Source organism: Oncorhynchus gorbuscha, linkage group LG12 (assembly GCF_021184085.1).
Source record: "Oncorhynchus gorbuscha isolate QuinsamMale2020 ecotype Even-year linkage group LG12, OgorEven_v1.0, whole genome shotgun sequence".
NCBI classification, from domain to species: Eukaryota; Metazoa; Chordata; class Actinopteri; order Salmoniformes; family Salmonidae; genus Oncorhynchus; species Oncorhynchus gorbuscha.
This window is the reverse complement of record NC_060184.1, coordinates 79,038,027-79,053,113: the sequence shown is the minus strand read 5'-3', so window position 1 is coordinate 79,053,113 and position 15,087 is coordinate 79,038,027. Positions and strand designations below refer to the sequence as shown.

Below are 15,087 nucleotides of genomic sequence, written 5' to 3'. Positions count from 1 at the left end.
GCTGGGGCCTGTTCTGCTTCTGCAACCACAGACTGGACAAATTATTATTATTATTATTATTATTATTATTATTATTCTTCAATTTGCATTAGTTTCTGTTTAGTTTCTGTTCCTAAAACTGTTTCCAGATTATTTCTAAGTAACCTTTCTGTCAGGAACCATAGAGCCAGCATTCCATGTCAGCATAGGTGTCTTTCATTGTCTTGGTAATTCTCACATACAATTCTCTCATTACATGGTTTTTACTCTTTAAAAAAAAAAAAATCACAAACCACTTTTTCAGAAAATCATGATGATTTTAGTCTTTTTTAGACCTGTACATGCCTCCTGTCAGACTCTATGATGTGTGAACCGGGACAACATCTTGGAGTCGTTATCCTGTCAGACTCTATGATGTGTGAACCGTGACAACATCTTGGAGTCGTTATGATGTGTGAACCGTGACAACATCTTGGAGTCGTTATGATGTGTGAACCGTGATAACATCTTGGAGTCGTTATGATGTGTGAACCGGGACAACATCTTGGAGTCGTTATGATGTGTGAACCGGGACAACATCTTGGAGTCGTTATGATGTGTGAACCGGGACAACATCTTGGAGTCGTTATCCTGTCAGACTCTATGATGTGTGAACCGGGACAACATCTTGGAGTCGTTATCCTGTCAGACTCTATGATGTGTGAACCGGGACAACATCTTGGAGTCGTTATGATGTGTGAACCGGGACAACATCTTGGAGTCGTTATGATGTGTGAACCGGGACAACATCTTGGAGTCGTTATGATGTGTGAACCGGGACAACATCTTGGAGTCGTTATGATGTGTGAACCGGGACAACATCTTGGAGTCGTTATGTGTGAACCGGGACAACATCTTGGAGTCGTTATGATGTGTGAACCGGGACAACATCTTGGAGTCGTTATCCTCCTTATCGTGTGCACTGACATATGGAATATGTCTAGATTCTAAAATGCAATTTTTCACATTTTAAAGTACATTTTATTCACACCACTCGAGGGTTTTTCTTCATTGTTACCATTTTCTACATTGTAGAATAATAGTGAAGACATCAAAACTATGAAATAACACACATGGAATCATGTAGTAACCAAAAATAGGTGTCAAACTAATCAAGATATATTTGAGATTCTTCGAAGTAGCCACCCTTTGCCTTGATGACAGCTTTGCACAGTCTTGGCATTCTCTCAACCAGCTTCATGAGGTAGTCACCTGGAATGCATTTCAATTAACAGGTGTGCCTTGTTAAATTTTGGAAATAATTTCCTTAATGCATTTGAGCCAATCAGTTGTGTTGTGACAAGGTAGGGGTGGTATACAGAAGATGGCCCTATTTGGTGAGACAAAGTCCATATTATGGCAAGAACTGCTCAAATAAGCAAAGAGGAACAACGGTCCATCATTACGTTTAAGACATGAAGGTCAGTCAATACGGAACATTTCAGGAACATTGAAAGAGCCGTTGTAAAAACGATCAAGCGCTATGATGAAACTGTCTCTCATGAGGACCGCCACAGGAAAGGAAGACCCAGAGTTACCTCTGCTGCAGAGGACAAGTGCATGTGAGGCGTCTTTCTCAAAGTAAACACTCCAAAGTCCTCGACTGGCAGCTTCATTAAATAGTACCTGCAAAACACTAGTCTCAATGTCAACATTGAAGAGGCGACTTCGGGATGCTGGCCTTCTAGGCAGAGTTCCTCTGTCCAGTCTCAACGTCAACAGTGAAGAGGTGACTCCGGGATGCTGGCCTTCTAGGCAGAGTTCCTCTGTCCAGTCTCAACGTCAACAGTGAAGAGGTGACTCCGGGATGCTGGCCTTCTAGGCAGAGTTCCTCTGTCCAGTCTCAACGTCAACAGTGAAGAGGTGACTCCAGGATGCTGGCCTTCTAGGCAGAGTTCCTCTGTCCAGTCTCAACGTCAACAGTGAAGAGGTGACTCCGGGATGCTGGCCTTCTAGGCAGAGTTCCTCTGTCCAGTAACTGTGTTCTTTTGCCCATCTTAATCTTTTATTTTTATTGGTCAGTCTGAGACATGGCTTTTTCTTTGCAACTCTGCTAGAAGGCCAGCATCCTGGAGTCACCTCTTCACTGTTGATGTTGAGACTAGTGTTTTGCAGGTACTATTTAATGAAGCTGCCAGTTGAGGACTTGTGAGGCGTCTGTTTCTCAAACTAGACACTAATGTACTTCCACGCACTCCCACATGTTGTGTACTCCCTAGTGTTGCTCTGACTCTACACTCCCTCCCTAATGTTGTCCTGACTCTACACTCCCTCCCTAGTGTTGTCCTGACTCTACACTCCCTCCCTAGTGTTGTCCTGACTCTACACTCCCTCCCTAGTGTTGTCCTGACTCTACACTCCCTCCCTAGTGTTGTCCTGACTCTACACTCCCTCCCTAGCGTTGTCCTGACTCTACACTCCCTCCCTAGCGTTGTCCTGACTCTACACTCCCTCCCTAGCGTTGTCCTGACTCTACACTCCCTCCCTAGCGTTGTCCTGACTCTACACTCCCTCCCTAGCGTTGTCCTGACTCTACACTCCCTCCCTAGCGTTGTCCTGACTCTACACTCCCTCCCTAGCGTTGTCCTGACTCTACACTCCCTCCCTAGCGTTGTCCTGACTCTATACTCCCTCGTGTTGTCCTGACTCTACACTCCCTCCCTCGTGTTGTCCTGACTCTACACTTCCTCGTGTTGTTCTGACTGTGTGGTCTCATATTTTCCCTGTCTTATTTTAAGCCCCAGGAGTAAAACAGAAGATTAAATAATGACTAGCTGAATAAAGACAGACTTGCTTTCTAGTTGAGTCATTTTAGCTACTCCCAGGCCTATGCTGAGCCAATCTGTTCCATGAGTAAGATGGATAGCTTTTTAACTGTGTATAGGTTAGTAGGATGGATCGTGGGTGCTGGTTTCTGGGTGCTGGTCTCTGGAAGAGGTGGTCTCTGTGTGCTGGTCCCTGGGTGCTGGTTTCTAGGTGCCGACATCTGCAGTGTTTTCTCTCTCTTCCCCAGGTGGAATACTCCTACCCTCCCCTCATCCCTGAGGAGGGCCATGACAGCAACAACCTGCCTGAGGAGTGGAAGTACCTGCCTTTCCTTGCCCTGCCTGACGGAGCACACAACTACCAAGAAGGTACATAACACCCTGACCCCCTGACCCTTTACATAAAACCCAAATGGCACACTTCCTTTTATAGCGCACTACCTTTTGACCAGGGCCCATAGGGTGCAATTTGGGACACAACCAGATACTTCCTCTTTTTGTCTTTCCACCTCTCCTACCTGTGTTACTACACCGCTCCTGACAGTTTAATAATGATTCTACTGTCACATTTAGCCCCGCCGTCTTCACCCCTTTTGAGACTCTGTTATCGCGTCTTACCTGCTAAAATAAGGGTCAAATAAATCTGCTGATGATGAGTCCTCATTACCTTAAAATGGACAGCTTTAGGGCCTCCCGGGTGGAACAGTGGTCTAGGGCACTGCATCGCAGCGCTAGCTGTGCCACCAGAGACTCTGGGTTTGCGCCCAGGCTCTGTCGCTGCCAGGCCGCGACCGGGAGGTCCGTGGGGCGACGCACAATTGGCCTAGCGTCGTCCGGTTTAGGGAGGGTTCGGCCGGTAGGGATATCCTTGTCTCATCGAGCACCAGCGACTCCTGTGGCAGGCCGGGCGCAGTGCACACTGACCAGGTCGCTAGGGGTACGGTGTTTCCTCCGACACATTGGTGCGGCTGGCTTCCGGGTTGGATGTGCGCTGTGTTAAGAAGCATTGCGGCTTGGTTGGATTGTGTTTCGGAGGACGCATGGCTTTCAACCTTCGTCTCTCTCCTCTCCATACGGGAGTTGTAGCGATGAGACAAGATAGTAGCTACTAACAATTGGACACCACGAAAAGGGTAAAAAATCATTATAAAATAAAATAAAAATGGACAGCTTTGTCATCAAGTTTGGCTACTGCAGTGCTCATGTTAGGATGTGAAATCAGCAGGAAGTCATGTTGGAAATGAGAGTTTATTTTTTTAAAGCTAGTTAGGTCATATAGACTAGCTGTGGTGCAGCGTGGGACTGCTGTTGTTCTTGCAGGGTAGTGTTGCCTTGAGGCCCTCCATCTTGGCAAGCCTCTTTCTTACTGACCCGGTGCTGTAACACATCCTTCTCTTTCAAGGATATGTAACGGAGTAAGATAAGAAAACTGAACAATGTTATTTTTTATTTTCCTTTATTTAACTAGGCAAGTCAGTTAAGAACAAATTATTATTTTCAATGACTGCCTAGGAACAGTGGGTTAACTGCCTGTTCAGGGGCAGAACGACAGATTTGTACCTTGTCAGCTCGGGGTTATGAACTTGAAACCTTCCGGTTACGAGTCCAAAGCTCTAACCACTAGGCTACCTGCCACCTCTACACTCTAACCACTAGGCTACCTGCCACCTCTACACTCTAACCACTAGGCTACCTGCCACCTCTACACTCTAACCACTAGGCTACCTGCCACCTCTACACTCTAACCACTAGGCTACCCTGCCACCTCTACACTCTAACCACTAGGCTACCTGCCACCTCTACTCTCTAACCACTAGGCTACCTGCCACCTCTACTCTCTAACCACTAGGCTACCTGCCACCTCTACACTCTAACCACTAGGCTACCTGCCACCTCTACTCTCTAACCACTAGGCTACCTGCCACCTCTACACTCTAACCACTAGGCTACCCTGCCACCTCTACACTCTAACCACTAGGCTACCTGCCACCGCTACACTCTAACCACTAGGCTACCTGCCACCTCTACTCTCTAACCACTAGGCTACCTGCCACCTCTACTCTCTAACCACTAGGCTACCTGCCACCTCTACTCTCTAACCACTAGGCTACCTGCCACCTCTACTCTCTAACCACTAGGCTACCTGCCACCTCTACTCTCTAACCACTAGGCTACCTGCCACCTCTACACTCTAACCACTAGGCTACCCTGCCACCTCTACTCTCTAACCACTACACTCTAACCACTAGGCTACCTGCCACCTCTACTCTCTAACCACTAGGCTACCTGCCACCTCTACTCTCTAACCACTAGGCTACCTGCCTCCTCTACACTCTAACCACTAGGCTACCCTGCCACCTCTACTCTCTAACCACTAGGCTACCTGCCACCTCTACTCTCTAACCACTAGGCTACCTGCCACCTCTACTCTCTAACCACTAGGCTACCTGCCTCCTCTACACTAACCACCTCTGCCACCTCTCTAACCACTAGGCTACCTGCCACCTCTACTCTCTAACCACTAGGCTACCTGCCACCTCTACTCTCTAACCACTAGGCTACCTGCCACCTCTACTCTCTAACCACTAGGCTACCTGCCACCTCTACACTAACCACTAGGCTACCTGCCACCTCTACACTAACCACTAGGCTACCTGCCACCTCTACACTAACCACTAGGCTACCTGCCACCTCTACACTCTAACCACTAGGCTACCTGCCACCTCTACACACTAACCACTAGGCTACCTGCCACCTCTACACTAACCACTAGGCTACCTGCCACCTCTACACTAACCACTAGGCTACCTGCCACCTCTACACTCTAACCACTAGGCTACCTGCCACCTCTACACTCTAACCACTAGGCTACCTGCCACCTCTACACTCTAACCACTAGGCTACCTGCCACCTCTACACTCTAACCACTAGGCTACCCTGCCTCCTCTACACTCTAACCACTAACCTACCTGCCACCTCTACACTCTAACCACTAGGCTACCTGCCACCTCTACACTCTAACCACTAGGCTACCCTGCCTCCTCTACACTCTAACCACTAGGCTACCCTGCCACCTCTACTCTCTAACCACTAGGCTACCCTGCCTCCTCTACACTCTAACCACTAGGCTACCTGCCTCCTCTACACTCTAACCACTAGGCTACCTGCCACCTCTACGCTCTAACCACTAACCTACCTGCCACCTCTACACTCTAACCACTAACCTACCTGCCACCTCTACTCTCTAACCACTAGGCTACCTGCCACCTCTACACTCTAACCACTAGGCTACCCTGCCACCTCTACACTCTAACCACTAGGCTACCTGCCACCTCTACACTCTAACCACTAGGCTACCCTGCCACCTCTACTCTCTAACCACTAGGCTACCTGCCACCTCTACTCTCTAACCACTAGGCTACCTGCCACCTCTACACTCTAACCACTAGGCTACCTGCCACCTCTACACTCTAACCACTAGGCTACCCTGCCACCTCTACACTCTAACCACTAGGCTACCTGCCACCTCTACACTCTAACCACTAGGCTACCCTGCCACCTCTACACTCTAACCACTAGGCTACCCTGCCACCTCTACACTCTAACCACTAGGCTACCCTGCCACCTCTACACTCTAACCACTAGGCTACCTGGCACCTCTACACTCTAACCACTAGGCTACCTGCCACCTCTACACTCTAACCACTAGGCTACCCTGCCACCTCTACACTCTAACCACTAGGCTACCCTGCCACCTCTACACTCTAACCACTAGGCTACCCTGCCACCTCTACTCTCTAACCACTAGGCTACCCTGCCACCTCTACTCTCTAACCACTAGGCTACCCTGCCACCTCTACTCTCTAACCACTAGGCTACCTGCCACCTCTACACTCTAACCACTAGGCTACCTGGCACCTCTACTCTCTAACCACTAGGCTACGCTGCCGCCCCAGACATGAAGTCTGTGTTATACATATGGCCTACATCTGTATTAGTAAAAATGATTCGTTTAACTGCACTCCGGTGTGTGTGTGTAGAACCAGGCTTGAAATCATCTCTGTAACTGTACAAGTCCTCACTGTAGGCCCTGTTCACTGGCTGCTTGTTGGTCGGGTGCATCAACCTCACCGACGCAGTACATTTTGATTAGGTCACTCCCTGAGTGATTCACTGCAGTCGGGCTACAGGAGCAACGGCAACATGAGACTCATGCATGGGATGGCACAGTTCATTGGAGTAGAGCAGGGCAGTGCATCGTGCTGCTGAGGAGAGGAAGCTAGTAGACTACAGCTGTGTGGCTCTTCATGTGTCCTTTGGCTGTGCTGTTGCTCTGGTCCAGGGTGTTACATGCTGCTTGCTGACGCTAAAGGCTCAGGGTAACGCCCTGGACCAGAGCTAGCTGTACTGTGCCGTCCAGTCTGTCTGCCCCGACCTGTCTCTGGCTTTGTTGCTGACAGAGACGGCTCCTTGGTTGCAGTCACGGACACGGTTCCTTGGTTACAGTCACGGAAACGGTTCCTTGGTTACAGTCACGGAGACGGTTCCTTGGTTACAGTCACGGAGACGGTTCCTTGGTTACAGTCACGGAGACGGTTCCTTGGTTACAGTCACGGAGACGGTTCCTTGGTTACAGTCACGGAGACGGTTCCTTGGTTACAGTCACGGAGACGGCTCCTTGGTTACAGTCACGGAGACGGCTCCTTGGTTACAGTCACGGAGACGGCTCCTTGGTTACAGTCACGGAGACGGGTTGCAGTCTGTGTCCCTGACTGTAGCTCTGAGACTGGAGGATGCTTTAGCAACATTAGAAAAAAAAACACTCCGTCTCTTACCGTCGTCATGGCCACTGGCCTCCTGATCCAAGTCCGAACCCCAGATTCTCTGATCTAATTGACTGACATGTCCATAGATCCTCAGATACATCCACATGATCCATTACAGATGTGGTCTAGTGCCTTTCTAATGTTATCATCTTCCCCCTCTGTTGTTGTTGTAATTAGTACCAAAACAGTCTGACTCCTCCATCACACCGACAGTGTCGTTGCAGTAGCCTTATGTAGCCTTATGTAGCCATATGTAACCTTATGTAGCCTTATGTAGCCTTATGTAGCCATATGTAACCTTATGTAGCCATATGTAACCTTATGTAACCTTATGTAGCCATATGTAACCATATGTAGCCATATGTAACCTTATGTAGCCATATGTAGCCGTAATAATAACTGTCAAATGTTTGGAATCACGTGCTCCTCCTTCCATCCCATCAGTTTATGGAGGATGTGATTTTTTTTGACGGTTATTATATATCGGTCCGTGAGGCTAACGATGTTTTGGTGCTGATTACCTCAACAGAGGGAAGATTAACAAGGTGATTTTCAGAGTCGTCTTTCGGTCGCCACAAACAACAGATTCTCACTTCTTAATGTGTAATTCATTTGCTGAAATTGCTGTTTCCGTTTTTTTTTTTTTTTTTTTTTTTGGCTAATTAACTAAGGACCACGTTACGACAGATCTCAGATCAGAGAGAGTTGTATAACTCTCTTATCTGGAGCGACTTACAGGCAGTGCATTCATGTACGTTTAGCAGGTGAAAACAAACACATGTTATTGCAGGTGGACCCGGAACATAGCGGCTAATGATGTGATTTGTTGTTTTGTCGTTTCTCAGACACCGTGTTCTTCCACCTCCCTCCTCTCGCTGGAGCAGATGTGAAGTGTGTGTACGGAGTCTCCTGCTATCGCCAAATAGAAGCTAAGGTTGGTTCCCCCTCATGTCTCTACCAGCTGGTCGACAGAGGACCACTGTACTACAGAGTAGAGTCTACCAGCTGGTCTACAGAGTAGAGTCTCTACCAGCTGGTCTACAGAGTAGAGTCTCTACCAGCTGGTCTATAGAGGACCACTGTACTACAGAGTAGACTCTACCAGCTGGTCGACAGAGTAGAGTCTCTACCAGCTGGTCGACAGAGTAGAGTCTCTACCAGCTGGTCGACAGAGTAGAGTCTCTACCAGCTGGTCGACAGAGTAGAGTCTCTACCAGCTGGTCGACAGAGTAGAGTCTCTACCAGCTGGTCGACAGAGTAGAGTCTCTCTACCAGCTGGTCGACAGAGTAGAGTCTCTCTACCAGCTGGTCGACAGAGGACCACTGGTCTATAGAGTAGAGTCTACTCATTTCTCGGTGGTTATGTTTCCTGCCTGTTTTCCTGCCTGTTTTCCTGCCTGTCTCCTGCCTGTCTCCTGCCTGTCTCCTGCCTGTCTCCTGCCTGTCTCCTGCCTGTTTCCTGCCTGTTTCCTGCCTGTTTCCTGCCTGTCTCCTGCCTGTCTCCTGCCTGTCTCCTGCCTGTCTCCTGCCTGTTTCCTGCCTGTTTCCTGCCTGTTTCCTGCCTGTCTCCTGCCTGTCTCCTGCCTGTCTCCTGCCTGTCTCCTGCCTGTCTCCTGCCTGTCTTCCTGCCTGTTTTCCTGCCTGTCTCCTGCCTGTTTTCCTGCCTGTCTCCTGCCTGTCTCCTGCCTGTCTCCTGACATGTCATTAGGTGCAGGCGTCAGTGTTGTGGTGTTTTTCTTTTTCAGTCCCTGAAGGTCCGTCTGGCTGACGTCACCAGGGAGACGGTCCAGAAGAGTGTGTGTGTCCTCAGTCAAGTGGTGAGTGTGTGTGTGTCCTCAGTCAAGTGGTGAGTGTGTGTGTGTGTCCTCAGTCAAGTGGTGAGTGTCTGTGTCTGTGTGTGTGTGTGTTCAGTCGAGTGGTGTGTGTCCTGATGCGACAAAGAGGGAGAGAGGGGTGGGGATCACTCTATGAAAAGTCACACTGTGACCCCTGGGTCAGTGGACAGCCTCCTCTCTGTCCGTACGCTCCCGGCCCTCTATGACCCCTGGGTCAGTGGACAGACTCCTCTCTGTCCGTACGCCCCCGATGACCCCTGGGTCAGTGGACAGCCTCCTCTCTGTCTGTACGCCCCCCGGCCCTCTATGACCCCTGGGTCAGTGGACAGCCTCCTCCTGGAATCAAAATTAAATATAGCTATTTTTTTCTTCTAATGAGCCAGTGAAGTTGCACATTGGTGAAATCAGCCATTATTCAGTTTGAATTATAGACGACAGGGGACGACCCTTCACTTAGTCAATGATGTCCTTCTTCCCCAGCCTCTGTACGGTCTCCTACAAGCTAAACTACAGCTCATCACACATGCCTACTTTGAGGAGAAAGACTTCTCACAGATTTCGATATTGAAGGTGAGTGTTTCCAGTCAGCTCTCTTTCACGGTCAGATGTTTAGTCACCAAGTCTTTAATGACTTCATTCTATGATGTGTGACCGTACGCGTTTGTGGAACATTGAACTCAGAACCGTGTCTTACCCCTCCTCTCTTTCTACCACCTCTTTCTCTCTACCCCTCCTCTCTCTCTCCCCCCTCTTTCTCTCTCCCCCTCTTTCTCTACCCCCTCTCTCTCTTTCTCCCCCTCTTTCTCTCTCTACCCCCTCCCTCTCTTTCTCCCCCTCTTTCCCTCTTTTTCTCTCTCCCCCTCTTTCTCTCTCGACCCCTCCTCTCTCTCCCCTCTCTTTCTCTCGACCCCTCTTTCTCTCTCGACCCCTCCTCTCTTTCTCTCTCCCCCTCTTTCTCTCTCTACCCCCTCCCTCTCTTTCTCCCCCTCTTTCCCTCTTTTTCTCTCTCCCCCTCTTTCTCTCTCGACCCCTCCTCTCTCTCCCCTCTCTTTCTCTCGACCCCTCTTTCTCTCTCGACCCCTCTTTCTCTCTCGACCCCTCTCTCTCTCTCCCCCTCTTTCTCTCTCGACCCCCTCCTCTCTCTCTCCCCCTCTTTCTCTCTCGACCCCTCCTCTCTCTCTCCCCCTCCTCTCTCTCGACCCCTCTTTCTCTCTCGACCCCTCTTTCTCTCTCTCGACCCCTCCTCTCTCTCGACCCCTCCTCTCTCTCGACCCCTCCTCTCTCTCGACCCCTCCTCTCTCTCGGCCCCTCCTCTCTCTCGGCCCCTCCTCTCTCTCGGCTCCTCTCTCTCTCTCGGCCCCCTCTCTCTCTCTCGGCTCCTCTCGGCCCCTCCTCTCTCGGCCCCTCCTCTCTCTCTCTCGGCCCCTCCTCTCTCTCTCTCGGCCCCTCCTCTCTCTCTCTCGGCCCCTCCTCTCTCTCTCTCGGCCCCTCCTCTCTCTCTCTCGGCCCCTCCTCTCTCTCTCTCGGCCCCTCCTCTCTCTCTCTCGGCCCCTCCCCTCTCTCTCTCTCGGCCCCTCTTTCTCTCTCGGCCCCTCTCTCTCTCTCTCTCGGCCCCTCCTCTCCTCTCTCGGCCCCTCTTTCTCTCTCGACCCCTCTTTCTCTCTCGGCCCCTCTTTCTCTCTCTCTCTCGACCCCTCTTTCTCTCTCTCTTTCTCTCCGTCTGTAGGAGTTGTATGAACACATGAACAGCTCTCTGAGAGGGACAGCTCTAGAGGGATCCCAAGTGTTCCTGGGTAAAACTTTTCTGCTATTCTCCCTGGCTTCAAATGGCAACCCATTCCCTTCATAGTGCCCTGCTATAGACCCTTCATATTGCCCTGCTATAGACCCTTCATAGTGCCCTGCTATAGACCCTTCATAGTGCCCTGCTATAGACCCTTCATAGAGCCCTGCTATAAACCCTTCATAGTGCCCTGCTATAGGCCCTTCATAGTGCCCTGCTATAGGCCCTTCATAGTGCCCTGCTATAGGCCCTTCATAGTGCCCTGCTATAGACCCTTCATAGTGCCCTGCTATAGACCCTTCATAGTGCCCTGCTATAGACCCTTCATAGTGCCCTGCTATAGACCCTTCATAGTGCCCTGCTATAGACCCTTCATAGTGCCCTGCTATAGACCCTTCATAGTGCCCTGCTATAGACCCTTCATAGTGCCCTGCTATAGACCCTTCATAGTGCCCTGCTATAGACCCTTCATAGTGCCCTGCTATAGACCCTTCATAGTGCCCTGCTATAGACCCTTCATAGTGCCCTGCTATAGACCCTTCATAGTGCCCTGCTATAGACCCTTCATAGTGCCCTGCTATAGACCCTTCATAGTGCCCTGCTATAGACCCTTCATAGTGCCCTGCTATAGACCCTTCATAGTGCCCTGCTATAGACCCTTCATAGTGCCCTGCTATGGACCCTTCATAGTGCCCTGCTATGGACCCTTCATAGTGCCCTGCTATGGACCCTTCATAGTGCCCTGCTATGGACCCTTCATAGTGCCCTGCTATAGACCCTTCATAGTGCCCTGCTATATACACTACTTTAGACCCTGCTTTAGGCTTTAGGCCCTGCTTTTGGCTTTAGGCCCTGTTTTAGGCCCTGCGTTAGGCTTTAGGCCCTGCGTTAGGCTATAGGCCCTGGTCATCTGTGGGGTGATCAGGTGTCTATTGTTGTAGCCTCTAACAGATTAGCTGCAGAAATATGTCTGTCACGTGTGACTATTGAGCCACTTGTTATGGTGAAAAACCCAGATTACAGAAACAGGCTGCATCTTTTCAGGGGGGGGGTCTTCTCTCATGATGTTGAGCACTCAGCTGGCATCCAAAATGTCTCCCTATTTCCTATGTAGGGCCCATGGAGCTCTGGTCAAAAGTGTTACCCTCTATAGGGAATGGGGTGTAATTTGGGACACATATTCACACGTGTGATAGAAATGTCCTCCTTGAGGCAAATTTCACATTCTTCACATTCTCTCCCGACAGGTATGTCACCAAGAGATTTAATACTGCACTTTCGACACAAGGTACATTTCATGTGTTTTGAGACAAAAGCAGATGACTTGTAAAGGTTTAAGATGAGTCCCAAATGGCACCCTATTCCCTATATAGTGCACTACTTTTGACCAGGCCCCCAAAGAACCGTAGCCCAGAGAACTGTGGCCTGAAGAACTGTGGCCTGAAGAACTGTGGCCTGAAGAACTGTGGCCTGAAGAACCGTGGCCTGAAGAACCGTGGCCTGAAGAACTGTGGCCTGAAGAACTGTGGCCTGAAGAACTGTGGCCTGAAGAACTGTGGTCTGAAGAACTGTGGCCTGAAGAACCGTGGCCCAGAGAACCGTAGCCCGACGAGCAGTAGCCCAGAGAACCGGTAGCCCGACGAGCAGTAGCCCAGAGAACCGGTAGCCCGACGAGCAGTAGCCCGACGAGCAGTAGCCCAGAGAACCGTAGCCCAGAGAACCGTAGCCCAGAGAACCGTAGCCCAGAGAACCGTAGCCCAGAGAACCGTAGCCCAGAGAACCGTAGCCCAGAGAACCGTAGCCCAGGTCCCTGTGGGATCTGGTCTGAAAGTAGCGCACTATAAACGGTGTAGGGTGCCATTTGGGAAATCCTCCTGGAAACATCTGCCAAAGATTGTAGTTTAATCGTTGTGCTTTAATTAACCTGCTTCCTTAACTCTCCCCCCCAGGTTCTGATCCTCTTCAAACTGATTCTGCTGGAGAAGAAGGTGATCACAACCCAATGACATGTACCACACACAGTGACCTCACAGCAAGAGAGCACGTCGTCAGTCATCGTATATATATACCCCAAGAGGGACAGAACGAGCATAAGTTCCCTGGAGGTGTTTTATCTCCCCATAGATGACTGTGTGTATGTGTCCCCCCCCCTCTCTCTCTCAGGTCCTGTTCTACGTGTCTCCTGTCAACAGGCTAGTAGGAGCTCTGATGACCGTACTGTCTCTGTTCCCAGGTGAGAAGAGTCCACCAGTCACTTGTGTGCCTCAAATGGTACCCTATTCCCTATATACAGTAGTTTAAAAATGTATTTTATTTAACTAGGCAAGTCCGTTAAGAACAAATTTGTATTTACAATGACGGCCTACCGGGGAAAAGAGGGTTAACTGCCTGTTCAGGGGGAGAACAACATGTTTACCTTGTCAGCTCGGGGATTCGAACCAGCAACCTTTCAGTTACTGGTCCAACACTCTAACCACTAGGCAACTTGCCTATCTCAAGCAGCTCAGTCTGGTTTGCTCTAACCACTAGGCTACCTGCCTCCTCTACACTCTAACCACTAGGCTACCTGCCACCTCTACACTCTAACCACTAGGCTACCTGCCACCTCTACACTCTAACCACTAGGCTACCTGCCGTCCCTACACTCTAACCACTAGGCTACCTGCCGTCCCTACACTCTAACCACTAGGCTACCTGCCTCCTCTACACTCTAACCACTAGGCTACCTGCCACCTCTACACTCTAACCACTAGGCTACCTGCCACCTCTACACTCTAACCACTAGGCTACCTGCCACCTCTACACTCTAACCACTAGGCTGCCCTGCCATCTCTACACTCTAACCACTAGGCTACCCTGCCTCCTCTACACTCTAACCACTAGGCTACCTGCCACCTCTACACTCTAACCACTAGGCTACCTGCGTCCTCTACACTCTAACCACTAGGCTACCTGCCACCTCTACACTCTAACCACTAGGCTACCTGCCACCTCTACACTCTAACCACTAGACTACCTGCCACCTCCACACTCTAACCACTAGGCTACCTGTCACCTCTACACTCTAACCACTAGGCTACCTGCCTCCTCTAACCACTAGGCTACCTGCCAACCTCCTCTAACCACTAGGCTACCTGCCTCCTCTACACTCTAACCACTAGGCTACCTGCCTCCTCTACACTCTAACCACTAGGCTACCTGCCTCCTCTACACTCTAACCACTAGGCTACCTGCCTCCTCTACACTCTAACCACTAGGCTACCTGCCTCCTCTACACTCTAACCACTAGGCTACCTGCCTAACCACTAGGCTACCTGCCACCTCTACACTCTAACCACTAGGCTACCTGCCACCTCTACACTCTAACCACTAGGCTACCCTGCCACCACTACACTCTAACCACTAGGCTACCTGCCACCTCTACACACTAGGCTACCCTGCCACCTCTACGCTCTAACCACTAGGCTACCCTGCCACCACTACGCTCTAACCACTAGGCTACATGCCACCTCTACGCTCTAACCACTAGGCTACCCTGCCACCTCTACGCTCTAACCACTAGGCTACCCTGCCACCACTACGCTCTAACCACTAGGCTACCTGCCACCTCCACGCTCTAACCACTAGGCTACCTGCCACCTCTACGCTCTAACCACTAGGCTACCTGCCACCTCTACGCTCTAACCACTAGGCTACCTGCCACCTCTACGCTCTAACCACTAGGCTACCCTGCCACCTCTACGCTCTAACCACTAGGCTACCCTGCCACCTCTACACTCTAACCACTAGGCTACCTGCCTCCGTGCATTACTTTTGACCAGAACCCTATGGTGAATATTGTATTAGGGTGAATATGGGTG

The 15,087-nt window shown here is 50.3% G+C and overlaps 1 protein-coding gene across 1 annotated transcript in view; it reads left to right on the top strand.

Annotated features, from left to right (window-relative positions):
* LOC123991427 (late secretory pathway protein AVL9 homolog) overlaps positions 1-15,087 on the top strand; it is a 47,542-nt gene that overhangs the window by 2,107 nt on the left and 30,348 nt on the right. Inside the window, exons 2-9 of the mRNA XM_046293015.1 lie at positions 3,032-3,152; positions 8,455-8,543; positions 9,355-9,426; positions 9,925-10,014; positions 11,171-11,237; positions 12,475-12,515; positions 13,177-13,215; positions 13,391-13,460. Of these exons, the coding sequence (XP_046148971.1) occupies positions 3,032-3,152; positions 8,455-8,543; positions 9,355-9,426; positions 9,925-10,014; positions 11,171-11,237; positions 12,475-12,515; positions 13,177-13,215; positions 13,391-13,460 (589 nt within the window). The remainder of the gene's footprint in view (positions 1-3,031; positions 3,153-8,454; positions 8,544-9,354; positions 9,427-9,924; positions 10,015-11,170; positions 11,238-12,474; positions 12,516-13,176; positions 13,216-13,390; positions 13,461-15,087) is intronic.